Source organism: Ptiloglossa arizonensis, chromosome 1 (genome assembly GCF_051014685.1).
Source record: "Ptiloglossa arizonensis isolate GNS036 chromosome 1, iyPtiAriz1_principal, whole genome shotgun sequence".
Lineage (NCBI taxonomy): Eukaryota > Metazoa > Arthropoda > Insecta > Hymenoptera > Colletidae > Ptiloglossa > Ptiloglossa arizonensis.
The window spans coordinates 20,899,687-20,914,510 of NC_135048.1; the positions used below are offsets into that span (position 1 = coordinate 20,899,687).

At 38.0% G+C, this 14,824-nt stretch overlaps 1 protein-coding gene across 2 annotated transcripts; it reads right to left on the reverse strand.

Moving 5' to 3' along the window:
* Nucleotides 1–9,845: 9,845 nt before the first annotated feature.
* LOC143148080 (apolipoprotein D) lies at nt 9,846–14,151 on the reverse strand. 2 transcript variants are annotated; one of them, XM_076313985.1, is made up of 5 exons: nt 14,096–14,151; nt 12,396–12,517; nt 11,963–12,093; nt 11,335–11,514; nt 9,846–10,470 (listed from the first exon to the last, which is right to left on the reverse strand). In XM_076313985.1, exons 2-5 carry the CDS (start codon nt 12,507–12,509, stop codon nt 10,326–10,328), a joined length of 570 nt encoding a protein of 189 aa, XP_076170100.1. In that variant the 5' UTR covers nt 12,510–12,517; nt 14,096–14,151; the 3' UTR covers nt 9,846–10,325. The 2 variants fall into 2 exon arrangements, with proteins under 2 accessions (XP_076170100.1, XP_076170108.1); XM_076313993.1 differs by lacking the exon at nt 14,096–14,151 and adding an exon at nt 12,588–12,679.
* Between the last annotated feature and the right edge of the window lie 673 nt (nt 14,152–14,824).

The following is a 14,824-nucleotide window of genomic DNA, read 5'->3' on the forward strand; positions in this document are numbered from 1 at the left end:
AATTTCCGTGCTCGTCGTTTACATAATTCGAGATCTACTATGGACGGGTAAGAACGCCCACGTAGCCTTTACGAATCGCGATTTTTCTTTTTCCTTTTTTTTTTCTTCTCTCTCTCTCTGGTCTATCAGAACGCGCTTGATTACCGAACGTCGTTATTACGGTCCGAAGGTTGAAAAAAGACAAAAGGCTTTCTCTTCCGAGAAGTAGAGTGAGACGGGGAGAGGGATGAGCGAAAGGGAGAAGGTTGGAAAGGAGATTGCGCAGGACTCGTTTTGCAAATTCGCGGTTGATTGAAAACCTCGCGAGGAACAAAAAATCGAGGTAACTCAAGACGACGAGAAAAACACCGAGGGTGATTACTCTGTTGTATAACGTGAATTGCGAGAAGGATTGCTCGGACACGTTCATCTACGAGCCCAATCTCTCACTATTGCCGGTTAGTAGCTGGCTGCAAGAAGAGCGAATTCGTTCGATCATCTTCCTCTGCTTTCCTCTCTTCGCCCCTGTTCCTTCCAGGTGCTCGCCATGCACCCATCAACTTAATCTCGACGATTATATAGTTAACTTCATTACTATTTTATATTTTATCGATACCGCTCGAGGGATTCCGCGTATACGACTCCGATACTGGAACATGATGTACAGCCATTTATCGATGAATATCTCGTAACTGTTACCAACTTATCGCTTGTTGAGCACGAAGGGGATAAATTTTTGAGAGGTGGCTCGATAACTCTTTGAATCGTGTCTGGCCTACGTAACTTGGAAACGAGAAAGTTTATCACGGAATGGAAAAAGGAGAAATTTCACGCGCCGAGTTTTAACTTACAGCGTTGATAAAGATAAAACGTGCATCAAGGATTCTCAATGATGCGTTACCGAGGAATAATGAAATAAAAATAAACATTTCTGCGTTAGAAAAGTATTTACATGAACACGATCGCGATTGTAAGTCCGTGAGTCCGTTCAATGTTGCGGAATAAGTTATTTCCAATTTTCTGTGTATAAATTTCAGTAAATTCGTCGTATTTTCTAGCGACGATGAACTTTAAATGTAATTAATATTTTTGAACGTGTCCCTTTTGTATTTCGTTCTTCAATGGACGAATTTTTAACGCGTTGGTCGATTATTGTAAAAAAATAATTTCCGTGCTCCAAAATGAATTGCGAATACGACAGCTACGTTTCAACTCGGAACTTTTATTGTTTCCTTTGAAGAAAACAATCCCTACTCGTACCTATGTTAATTATCCGTGTAAAGTTATTTAATAAACAATAAGTGCGCAAATATCGTGTACCGTGCACGCGCGTGAATATCGTATGAATTTTTCCAACGATATTTTTCGCCGGCGAACGCGTTACGAATGCAATGCGCGATACAAAGCGTTTCAGTGTAACGCAGAAGATAGCATAGGAAGGACGCCATACCCTGTGCCTGGAAGCTCCCGTTTAATCTATAGCAAATACGGGGCGCTTCGTTTAAATCAAGACAGAGTCAAGAAGAGAGAACAGTTTCCTTTGTCGGGTCTAATCTGGACAAACAGTCGTATATCACGATGGTGTCGTCCAGATTCTTGCTTTATCCGCATTTATCCCAACAGCGGCTACCGAACAGTTCACAGGAACCGGAAGTATCTTCGGTGCTCTTCTCTAAATTTAATAAAAAAAAAAAAAAAAAAACATAGCAAAAAGACTCCCGACGTTGATCGAATCACACGAACGAATACATTTTGCATATGAAATCGCTTCTCTCCTAGCACCGAGAAAATGAAAACGGTGTCGCAAACCGTTTAACGACACGAACAAAATAAAGACAACCGTTTTGCAATTTATTCGAAACGATCGCGAGGATCGCTCGACGGAACATCGATACAAGAAATTTCACCTCCGTTCGCTACGCGAAGCTGTCACTTAACTGAAAATATTTATAATTCGTCCATCAAGAGGAGTCATTATTCGTAACGATTTCGACGCAGTGGAAATTGCGCTCGCTATTAATACGGTTTACCAGCGTTACTCCGGACCCTTGATATTCGCAGTATGCTCTTTCGCTAAACACTCTCCGATGACATTTAACTCCGTCGTATACCATTGACTTCCCACGTGCGTCGATTACACCTTTCCCTGAAATCTCGTATCTACGTTGCCCGCATAATAATGGATCATTAGAGGGATATAATGGCGCGACTTTTCAATAGACCGTCACCCCGGTACCGGAGCTTTGACGCGCGATCGGTGAAACCGCGAACCGCGCGTACGTACCGGGTGTACAAGGAAAGAGGAAACGGCGTTCGCTCCTTGTCCCGAGACGAAAAAAAAAAAAAAAAAAAATAGAAGGGAGGGGAAAAAGAAGAAAAAAAGAAAAAAAAGGAGAAAAATCCTGGCAGGCGCACTGTCACACGAAGTTTCCCCCCTTTGGAAAGCTTTCTTTGCCCGATCGTTGGCGCAGTCTCCAATTAACGCTTTCCGCGCTGTCAAAAGGACCGACGACGGCGTGCTGTAAAGTGGATTAAAGCGTGCTCCGTTTGCTACCGCCTTTTACAACATTTACAAACGCGAACGTCCGCTCCGCTCCGCGCGCGGCGCGCGCTCCTTGTACTCGCGCCCGATGCCGACTCCGCCGTCTCTATTCTTGCTCGCGCCCTCTACCTATCCTTTCCTACGCGCATTCAATCTCCTCAAATGCAAAAACCTTCCGTCCAACTTTACCCAGTACACTGGAACACGTATCGCTCGATTTAATTACAATTAATGAGACATAAACGTTTGTACGTTTCAATTGAGGTTTCTACCACCCCCCCACCCCCTTCCCTCTTCCACGTCCCGAGCCAACCGAGCAACGTTCGCTCCAACCGTTACCCGACTTTTTGACGTTTCGCAGGGTCTTTAATTCCTCGTCGAGTGTTCGAGCGGCAGGATTTAAATATCGCGTTTGAACGTTTTCAAGCTGTCGGTAGGCTTTAATTAAGACTTTTCGAGCGACAGAGGCACACGCGAGTTCAAAGGTACGCTTGGATCTCGGAACAGACCCGATGGATCACGCACGGAACGATTTTAGGGGAAACGGTTCCGGTGAATTGATCAAGTTCAAATCAAACGTTAAATGCGTCCTTTTGAGAAGCCTCGGGAACGAGTTATTCGTACTTGTGCTCGAGGATCTTTTCACCGTTTTAAATTCGGTGTGCTTTGTTTTCGGTGAATTACTTCAGTTACCGTTGCTGATAGTTATTGAGGAATTATACGTTGTATATTGGGATTTTGTAAACTAAAGAAATTGAAAGATTGAAGAGAAAGGGAGAGAACGTAATGTGTTTACCTTGTGTATAATACGTCACGGTGTAGAACCGTGACGTATTACCAATCCGAGAGTAGCGACGTACGGTTCCGATTTGGCGCGAAATTTGAACAACTGGAAGTTTCCGTTAATATTTCCGAGTATCTGAAAGCGGGGTGTCTTTTCATCGCGCACAATTGCGTATTTTAAGATAGAAAGTGTCTTTGACATACTGGAACGGGTTCTCGAATAGCGAAACGAGCAAACGCTGCTCGACCGATTTTTCGTTCTCTTCAAATTCGATTAATCGGAGTTCACGTGACCTTAGCACGGTGCAAAGGGATGAAAGTAGAAATTGCAGTAGACAAGGTATATAAAAGGGTGAGTATGAAAATAAAAAGATACAGATAAAAGGAGCTGGCTGCACGTTGGACTAACAAGACTCAGGACTCAGGGGCTATTATCATAATTGTGGGCTGCAGGCAGCGGCTGTGCCCACAAACCAGAATGCCTCTTGTCTCATCTACCTTCGTTTTCTCCTTCCTTCGTGTGTTCTTTCTCCTCCTCGTCGTCCTCCACCTCCTCCTCTTCGTCTTCTTCTTCCACCACTTCTTCTTTGAGTCTTTTTACTCAAACCCTCGTGCTCTCGCATTTTGCGCGTCTCTTCGCTGGTCTTTTGCACGTGCTAGAGACAAATGGATCGACCCCCAAGGCATTTAACTTCCACGCTGCGTATTTCCATTTAGATTAAAAAGCTTATACGATGTTTTAAGGATTCTCGGCAAAACGGAGTACAACTTGTCCGGTGCGCGTATCCAGACGTCGGTTTATGCCAATATTGGACGCATCTATGTTTCGAAATAAAGAAACCGGCACCGTAGCAATATCCTAAGGAACCTCGGTTGGGCTACAGATGCATACGTATACAGTACCAGAGTCTATTCGGAAACAATACTAAAATCCAAGATGTAATGTCTGCCGACCATCGTTCCATTCTCTCGTGTCTTTACTCTCCTTGATTACATGGCGGATTTTAAGATCTTTCCCGAGTCCTCTACGTACATTTTGGCTTTCATCCTAAGAAACGGTAATGCATGCAAATCGACATCAAGAGTGCAATTCTTCGAATCGAACTTCCGCGAAAGTTGAAAACAAGATGGAGGTGTTCCGAACTCGCAACAGAGCTTCGAGTGTACGACTATGAACAAGTACACCTTAAGAGATCGTACGAAAATATTAAAATTCGAGCGAAGAACGTATACATATACGAAATCCACGATTGCACGTGCACGGTATAATTTTAAGTGAAAAATTTGAAAACACGCTATAGAAACGCAGACGAAGAAAGTACATATTACGTTCAACAAGATTGAAATTCGACGTGCAAGTAGAGGGAAAATAATACGTATGTAAGTGGATCTTAAACGAGCTGTCCCACTTAACCCGAGCACGTTAAATGTCTCTGTTGCTTTTCACGATATGAAAAAATATCTAAGGTGAAAGTTGTCCGGTTTCGGACGGCAAATAAAATTGCAGGACAAATTATTTACTCAAGGTTGTTTACTTTTCTCGAAAGATTTCAAACTCATCGAAGTTGTTTCACGCAACGCTACAATACGAGTGACATTCGAGTACAAAAAGTTCACAAATATATACGCACACACATGGTACACGAATAATGGAAAGAATTTACTTTTGTGAATACCAAAAGCGATAATAAATTTTTTTAAACAAAAAGCTACGATTCTCTAATCCCGGTTAGATCAGTCGACTTCCAAATAATCATCCGAGTCGTTCGAAGGTTATATTATTATCATGATCCGTTGAACTCAAAGCTGAGCTGTCGTGTGAACAAATGCACATGGTAACGTTTAAAAAAATATCTCGATGACCTCGTAAGAGATATTTAAGCTGCTCAAGTTAAATGGGAGATCCTCCGCAACACGCCCCATAGTTTACCAACTCCCTCTCAATCATCGGATCTCGATCATTGAACACGTAGATACGGTGGGAACTTGTAAAACGTGTATCGTGTGCCAACAGAACACCGAAAACGAATTTTAAGGGAAAACTGAAACGATGTACCACCTCTTGTACACTCCTACCAGCTATATTTCATTTCGATGTACTGCACAAACTCAAATTTCTGCCATCTTTAATTACTTCGTGTAACATATCACGTGAGAAACTGTTTACACACGATTTAGACTATTCCTATAATATTTCATTTATACCTATATAAATATATTATATTATAGGTATAAATATACATTTATACCTATATAAATATATTATATTATAGGTATAAATATACATTTATACCTATATACACATGATTTATTTCCAAGTACGCATCGTTATTACATCTTTGCGTTTAATAAATATTCGTTCAATACCTCCACGGAATTAAGGAACCAAACACAGATCGCCATTTCGCATCTTAGATTTTATTTAAAAAAATTCTCGAGAATTCGCATCGCTCCAACGAAGCATGCGTCCGATTTTCAGTTCAATCTTCCAGTATCTATCATACCTCACCTTGCATCCTTTAAGTGGCGTGGCTAAATTGTTTCTTTTCTCCTTTTTTTCATTTCTTTTTTTCACATTTCTTCTCGTGTGTTCTTTCAACGAGAGATGCCATGGGCGTGTATGTTTGTTTATCCTCGGTGTACCCTATTATTAGGGGCCGGTGCTCCTCGAAAACCGAATGGCCCACGCGGATATTTGGGCCTCGAGAGAGGATCGTGCATCCCCTGTCCTCTCCCGTCCCCCCTCTTCCTCTTTCTCTCTTTCTCTCTTTCTCTCTTTCTCTCGTATCCAGCGTCACTTTCCCGCTTTGTTCGGTGCGTAAGAACAGTTCCAGACGAAAAGGATAGCCGAATAAATTGAAGGTGGGGGGCCTCACTCGCCTCGAGTGAGCCCCCCACCCCCTACGGGGCCTCTTTGCCTACCTATCCGAATCTCCTGATTTAGACTCCACCGCATTTTAATTTATCGGCGGCGATCGTGCCGATTAGAGAAACGCCTATTTCCAAGGAAGGAAACGTTCCTTGCGTTTGCTTATGATCAGCTAATACGCTGACGGAAAGACCCACGCCTTCCGAAACGATCCAGAGCTTCTCACCTCGGTGTCTTCGAAACGACGACCGAACACGATATCGTTCACCAAACACTGTTCCGATCCAACAGGGTCTGCTCCACGGAAGGAATCTATCGATTAACCACGGTGGGACGTTATCCATGGCAGAGGACATTTACGAGTCCCCTTTTTTTTTCACGCGATCCCACTTTCGTGGGGTGTTTCGTGGGATCTTTCGTCTCGTCTCCTCGAGGCACAATGCACCGCTGATGACACGTCCTGCAGGTCTCGCGATTGAATGGTGTCTGTTTGCACGGACGACACGTGACACAACAGTGCCAGGGACATCCATAACGCGTACGGCCACACCCTAACGCGTTATTTGTTTAATTTAACGGTATTGTGACGCGGTGTTTTCGTTGCCGGACGCTCGATTTACGTCGCTCCGTGTCTATTCGATGCATTTTTAACGTGGGAGAAAGTAACGACGCGAGCCGAGCATTCTGGGAACCGAAGTTGCGTTCGTCATTCGTGTGAAAGTCTCTGCACGGTTTCGTGAATTTGGTCTAGCACAGAGACATATGTGTCGTTTCGCGGTAACGCTGGATTTTAATATCGATTCGCCTTGTGCTTCGATAAACATGAAATTGGGGAACGAGGTCGTATTTCTTTCTTCGTGAAATTTTTTTACGACCGACGACAGATTCATTTACGTGAAGTAACTGACTTCCACCGACTTGTACAAGTGTTTTCAAGTCCCGTCTTTAGGGTTTTCATGGGTTGAGAAGTTGACAACCTGGGTAAGAAATAATGGACGTTTCGAAGCGTTCGTTAATCTTGATGTTGACGTTAAGTGGTAATTCGTCATGAACAATTTTTAAAATGGACTGAGCAGGATTTTGTATATTTATGGTAGTTAGAAATCCAAACGAGTTTTATAAGATACAAATGAGAACTTCAATTAGAGTTTTACATTTTTAAATAACAATTTTAAATTAAGATTGAATACTTTTCTCTAGAAAATCTGACTCCTTTTCTAATAAAGAGTTTTTCTTATATACGAAATCGAATTTAATTTGCTTAAATTTATCGAACGATTACCAATTTACAGTTATCTGTATTAACGCAATATTGATTATCAGTCATTGGCGAGCATTGCGACATCTGTCGGTCCAGACTAAGGATAGAATAGATGTACCAACCTAAGGTAAATGGATCCACGAGAACTAAAATGTCGACAACGTACAATTTAGTGAATCGGGAGCGACATCTGTTTCAACTTTGAGAACTATACTCAAGTGAACCGAAGTCGGTAAAGATAACGACGTAAAAACTCGAACTTCTGTATCATTTGTGGTTATATCAAGCAATATTAGAAAGTGCAATAAGAAATAGTTCTATTCAATTTCATAGAAGGAACTTGGAGTACTCCAGCAAAATGAAACTATCAATATCTTCTGCGGTATAAAAGCTGATATAAAACGATTAATCAATTTTTCTAAGAGCCACTTATTTTCACAATGATATTTGGAAATTCGAATCTTCTTATACATTCGAAGAGAACAAACAACAGATGAAACTGCCACATATATTTCTTTAATTGACTCAAAATATAGCATCGCGGGAAGAGGATGGAAGCAAAGCAGGAAAATAAAGAAAGTTACTTGTTTCAGGGATATTAATTTATCAGATTCGTCATAAATACATTAATTTTATTAGATCTCATTAAAATATTAAAAGTTCTGAGCGTTCACACACGTTACGGTAAAAGTTTTCCATGTAACGAAGTTACATCTTACGAAACTATTCTATGGTAAATTCGTAGCCAATTAGCTCGGTAGTACCCGCGACGAAGAATTATTGTTCGTCGCGAGTAATATCGATTACCAGGTCTCACCACGTGGAGGTGCTGCGAGCGGAGACCCGGAGAGAAATAGGTGGAATCAAAGTTCCATCTTTCTCCCTCGATACGCGGTACAAACGAAATTATTAAACTCCAGAGATAGAAGGAATCGACGTTCCTTCGATCTCCTCGTTTAATTCTGCCGAGCAATTACGTTATGGAAAAATTAGGCAAAATTGGGAAAGACGCGACACGAACCGTGCAGTTCCACAAGCATTATATACCGACATTACAGATAAGTCTAGTTTCGAATGATATTTCCTACCGTGCGATAAAATAAATGAATACTTCTCTACATATCAAAATTACAGTTTGTATGTATGCAAATATATTCTGAATGCTCAATTCCAAACATTTGTAACGTGATAATTACATGGATACTTAGCTGTAATGTCGGTATATAATGCTTGTGGAGACATCTATCGATGAAAGTCGGAACAATACTTCGACAAACTTGAGCGATTCTCCGCCAGGTGTTTTCCCACCTTAAGTGTAGTTTAACCCTTTCTCCAACAGATGGCAATCCATGTAATTGCCACGTCACAGATGTTTGGGATTGCGCGTTCAGAATATATTTGCATTCATACAAATTATAATTTCCATATGTAGAGAAATATTCATTTATTTTATCGCACGGTTACTTCGATTGTCATTGCTTCATCTAACGAATATTTCAATAAATTTATAGGTTTGTAGCTATTATTTGTACCGGAACATTATTAATAATTGTTTAATCTACGGTCCAACGACGGTTGTTAATAATTATGATAAATAAACGTCCAGATATTGCGAAATCTGCGGAGGCAAATGGTTTCTGTGAATGTTTGTTTATTTCCGCAATTGTTCTTAACCTTTTTGCATGTTCCGAATGTTAACGTTACGATGGAAATCGAAAGATTTTGCAAACAATTATTGAAAATCCTCTACACATTGTTCGAGCTGTATTATTAGTCTTAAATATATTTCCTATATTAAGTTTAGTAACATTAAATCATTCTTTAATATAGTATAAGAATTTATGATTAATTATAGAATTTTGCAAGTACTAGTGATTTTATGGTACGAATTCATTCAACCTAGATTTCTAAAATACTCCAATTAATTCTTTATTTATGTAAGAAAGAGATTTAAACCTGTTAGAATACGAATTTAGTCTCTGTGGCATCATCTAGCGACGTTAATATGAATTATTTCTCGACAAACTTGAACGATTTGCCACAGATGGCGTCACTTGGACTATACCTGAATAAATATTCTTTATTAGGTGATTATGCAAATAATTATTAGAAATCTCCTATATTAGAGTATATATATTACAATAACACTCTAAAATTATGAATAATAATAGTTGAAAGGTGTCACAATGGAATTAAAGAAGAATAAATGTATCTATACTTTAAAAACATGGTAATACCTGAAGATAGGACTTTATTCATAATAAAGTACATTTTAAATAAGGGAAAACTCTGTCTTCTCGTATAGTTCAATAAATAATACTTTATTATCGTACATTTTATTAATTCTCAGTCCATTACGGTTGTCTAATAAATAAATAAATAAATAAATATACTAAATGTAACGACAAAAAATGACAAAGTATAAATATAATTGACAAATTTTCTTCTACGGTACTCGAAAATATAAAATTATAGTGTTCTTCATTTTTTATCCTTAAATAACAAATCATTCAACAGTAGCTTCGCGAAGCCTCTAAGAAACATACCTTGTGAACAATCTTTAATACGTAAAAATAGTTAGGTAGTAAATCCATGAGAAATTAGACACGTGGTACACTTATTGTTTTTAAGTTGACTTTACCGATGCACCATAAAACGAATCGTGAGTTACTAACCGGTGTCAAACGTATAAAATAAATACGATCTAATGCGAATTGCACGAGAAGCATAATTGTGCACAATCGAAAAATGAATTCAGAATTCGTTACGATTTACGATTTATGATTTTCCACGGAAAGTATTGTTCTTAAGAATGTTTAAGAAAGTTATTTCACAACGAAGAAAGACTATCTTTTCATGAAACTTGTCAGCGAGATTTTCCAAGATTTCGTTCAATTTCCTTCCGGGCAGTTCTTTTGATCTGTGCGAATGAAATACGCTCTGCTTATGTTATTTCTATCTATCACTTGATAAGCTTTTTCCAAAACCGGAACTGGTGGTTTCGGTTCTCTTGTCAGGATCCAAGCGTTTCGCATGCTGAAACATTATTACACTTAGCGACAATAGAACAGAACACTTTAAGAATCTACGATCCATTTTATGAATTTTACACTTAAGAATTGAAGAAACAATTTAGAAAAAAATGCCGCCTACAATTTGAAATTACAAGTTGGTTATAAATTATTATTTTTTAATATACGTACGATAGTGATACCATTATAAATTGTCTTTCTGGATAATCAATTTCGACGATAAAGAACATAAAATAAAATTATTTTTCAATCATTCTTTTTGTATTTTACTTTTTGAAAAAATGAATTTTTAATATCGTAATGAATTGAAACGAGAGGAAAATTACCGAGTTTGAAAATAAATTACAAAAATGATTTTACTTTTACTAAATTACATTCAATAAATTACAAAAATGATTCTACTTTTACTAAATTACATTCAATAAATTTCAAAAATGATTTTACTTTTACTAAATTACATCCAATAAATTACAAAAATGATTCTACTTTTACTAAATTACATTCAATAAATTACAAAAATGATTCTACTTTTACTAAATTACATTCAATAAATTACAAAAATGATTCTACTTTTACTAAATTACATTCAATAAATTTCAAAAATGATTCTACTTTTACTAAATTACATCCAATAAATTACAAAAATGATTCTACTTTTACTAAATTACATTCAATAAATTACAAAAATGATTCTACTTTTACTAAATTACATTCAATAAATTTCAAAAATGATTTTACTTTTGCTAAATTACATTCAATAAATTACAAAAATGATTCTACTTTTACTAAATGACATTCAATAAATTACATTAATGATTTCACGATTGATATTTCATTTTCTCTACGATACATTTTTTGATACCCTTACCTGAATACACCAAAGTTTGAACAACTCCATACAACAGCGTAGGACTTATAGTCGGTGTCGAGGATCCAATATGGCGCGTCTATGGGCAAAGGTAGGGATGGAAACGTCACTATTAATTTAGGATCCTCCGTCCTGCCGATTACCTTTCCGATCCCTTCGATACTTGAGGATACTCCAGTCCTAAACGAGTATCAAAAATTTCAATTTCACGTTTCAAGTTAAAAATTCTTCCTATGTCGTTGTTTGCCAAATTCTCTCGGTTATAGAACATTTTACATAGAAAAATATAATTAACTGCTCGAATGTATTTCTATATTTTGGTATCTCTTTCCATTCATTTTAATTATTTTCATACATCTTTCTTTTCATTCTAATCGTTTCGGTAGATCTTCCTTTTCGTTTTAACGTGCAAAAATTACCCAAAATTTCGCATAATCTTTCATAGAAAATATTTTGGAAATTGATCTATTAAACGTATTCGGAACATTTTCAAAAATTAGGAAAACTATCATTAGTAATTTCATTTCGTAAAATTTACCAATCCTATTTCAACTCGAATCAATGTTTGCACGTATACATGATATTTTCGAAAAAAATGTCTAACGTTGTAAAGGACAGTTGTACTCACAAGGCAGATATTTGTTTGTTCAAAATTTTTATCGAGCCGTTTTCACCTTGGGTGTAATTTGCGGTCACACACTTTCCACCGAATTCGAAGAGAGCGAAGTATCTTTCCACTTCGTACCATTTCCCTATATACTGGAAAACACGTAAACACACGCATGGTAATTTCGTTGGTACGGTGATGTTATTGGAGGAAAATTTAGCGCACGTCGAAGAAAGTCCGAATGAACTTCCGTTGGAACTTGAACGTTTTACGCGTTACTCGTTACGTCGGATGTATATCACTGTCCCATTGAGGACAACTTTCTAAATGCAGGTTGCATTACCTCACAAGTAAGTCAATAACACAGGAAAACGCAGGAAAAATTCAGTCCAGTTTCCCGATATCTCCCCTTGGCCACGGAATAAACAATAACAACAAGTTCGATCGTACTTACCCTGTCCAGATCGAAATTCATCATTGTTTCCAAATTTGGACACGCACCTAAAAATGGCACCTGCGCCATCGTCGTGCTAGCGATCATTAGAATTAGACACACCGGTAACATCATCTTCTTTTCTGTGAACGAAGAAGAGAACAATATTATTTCATTCGAAAGAAATATTCTTTTCGTATTGTTAGTACCAACAAGAAAGTATTCGTATATTTTCACTATTCAAATAATACGAATACCGATGACGCGTTTAAGTATTACGTCTCGTCACCGACCGATTAGCGTCGTGAATACCGATCGACTATTGTCGTGAGTGAAATTAATGATCTTTAGAAGATGGTCAGGAATCTGGCTATAAATAAACATACTATAGATACATTTGTATATATTAACGTGTACAAATATAGAGACGAATTTAAAGAATTTTATTTGGAGTCGATATCGTTCGAATACTACGACTAGTATTCGAATTATATTCATCGAATGTGTGAATCATCGAATTATTCGGATACGTTAATTTGTGTACTTTTTTTATTACACCGATAAAGAATCTGTCTCTAAATTCTATATTGGTCCATTCGAATTTGAACATTTTAGAGATAACGGAAACCGTGTGTTCTGAATAATAATTCATTGATAAATAATTCAATACGGTAAAATTAATCGTTGAACATAATTTTGTGTATTTGGAATAGAATAGATATAGATATTGTCTAGAAATTTGTAGCACGAGATTTTTAATGTGCAGCAATCGTAACCAGTTTCCGCGGAAAAATCACGATCGGAGTTTGAATCGAATCACAATTCAAAAGAACAGTTAACTTTCAATGGATGAAGTACTTGCAGAGATCCAGTTATGATGCAGGTATTACTTGCATAGTCACCGTTATTTGTACATCTTGGCTCGAAAAATTCCAGATGATAACAGGTTGCAAGTAACGCGTATTTAAAATAAAAATGACTCTGTATTAACGACGTTCTCGTGCATTGCATATTAATAATATACAACATTGCATAATTTCCATATCGTCGTGGTCGATAATATATTAACGAATAAAGAAGAAAGAGTAGTCTGGGTCGAGAGAAACATTTTTTAATATAAAATGAAAATTCTTGAAAATCACCGTTTTAAACATTTCAAGGTCGGTTAAATCGATTAAACCGTCGAACGTCGCGTCGTGCACAATTTGAACAAAAAATTCGAAATAAAACGCTCTCTAAATGAAAGTTTCTATCGGCCCTGACAACGGAAAGAAGATCATTTAAATTTAAATCTGTCTTGATTTTTATCTGAATTTCTCGAAATTTGTAATTTCCATTTGGTAATTGGAGAGGAAGGAACTCGCGCGTGACCTTGAAATTTCTAACAGCGCGACCTAGAAAAATCTCATCTCGATAAGGAAGCTGGTCTTTCGAATCGTGCAACTTCTTTCTCTCGTATTTTCTCCGATTTGTCAAAAGCAGGGAGATTGGAACCGATCGAGCAAAATTGACCACGCTGTCACACATTATCGATCGATGTTCTTTCCCGTAATATAATTACCAACGTTGCACTCGAAATTCATTGGTATTCGGAAGTTAGCCGCGATCTTCGATATCATTGTGCACGCGTGGTACGTTCGAAACGATAATGCAAACTTTGACCGCGTGGGAGTGAAAACCGTGAAGATCGCGTACCGAATTGATTGGAACGTTACACATACCGGATTGATAATCGTTGTACACACAGAAACTCGGGAACTCGATGCAACTAGCGTCAGGGTTGACTGTTACACTTCTCGCGCGATGAACAGTCCGCCGGTGACTGGCCTCTTCCCGTTCCTTACACCGTCCACTTACGCAGACGAACTCTTGAAGGCTGACTGGATGCGTTCGAAAAATTTCTGTCAGTTAGTGGGTCGCTAACGGTACGCCACAAGTTCAAAAAACCCAGCTCTGCCATTCAAATGTACCAATTCTCTGTTGACCGATTCTTTAACAACTAATTTCGGCGAATCTTGCGCCGAGTCTGGCCCCGAGATCGAGTGTCCGTATCCAATATTGAAAAACCGTACGGGTAGAACAATCGATACCGAAAGCGACGATCTACGCGATGAAAGCTACATATTTGTCGCATTGTCAACCTCACGGTATTGATATTAATGTTTCGTCGAGAAGGAAACGTAATTTTATGAAAATAATAAAAATAGTATGAATAATGAAAATAGTAAAAAGTAACGCTGAAACAATCGATACCGAAAGCGACGATTTACTCGATGAAAGCTACATATTTATCGCATTGTCAACGTCACGGTCTTGATATTAATGTTTCGTCGAGGAGGAAACATAATTTTATGAAAATAATAAAAATAGTGATAATAAAATAGTAAGAATAGTGAAAATAGTAAAAATGTAGCAAAAAGTAACGCTGAAACAATCGATGCCGAAAGCGA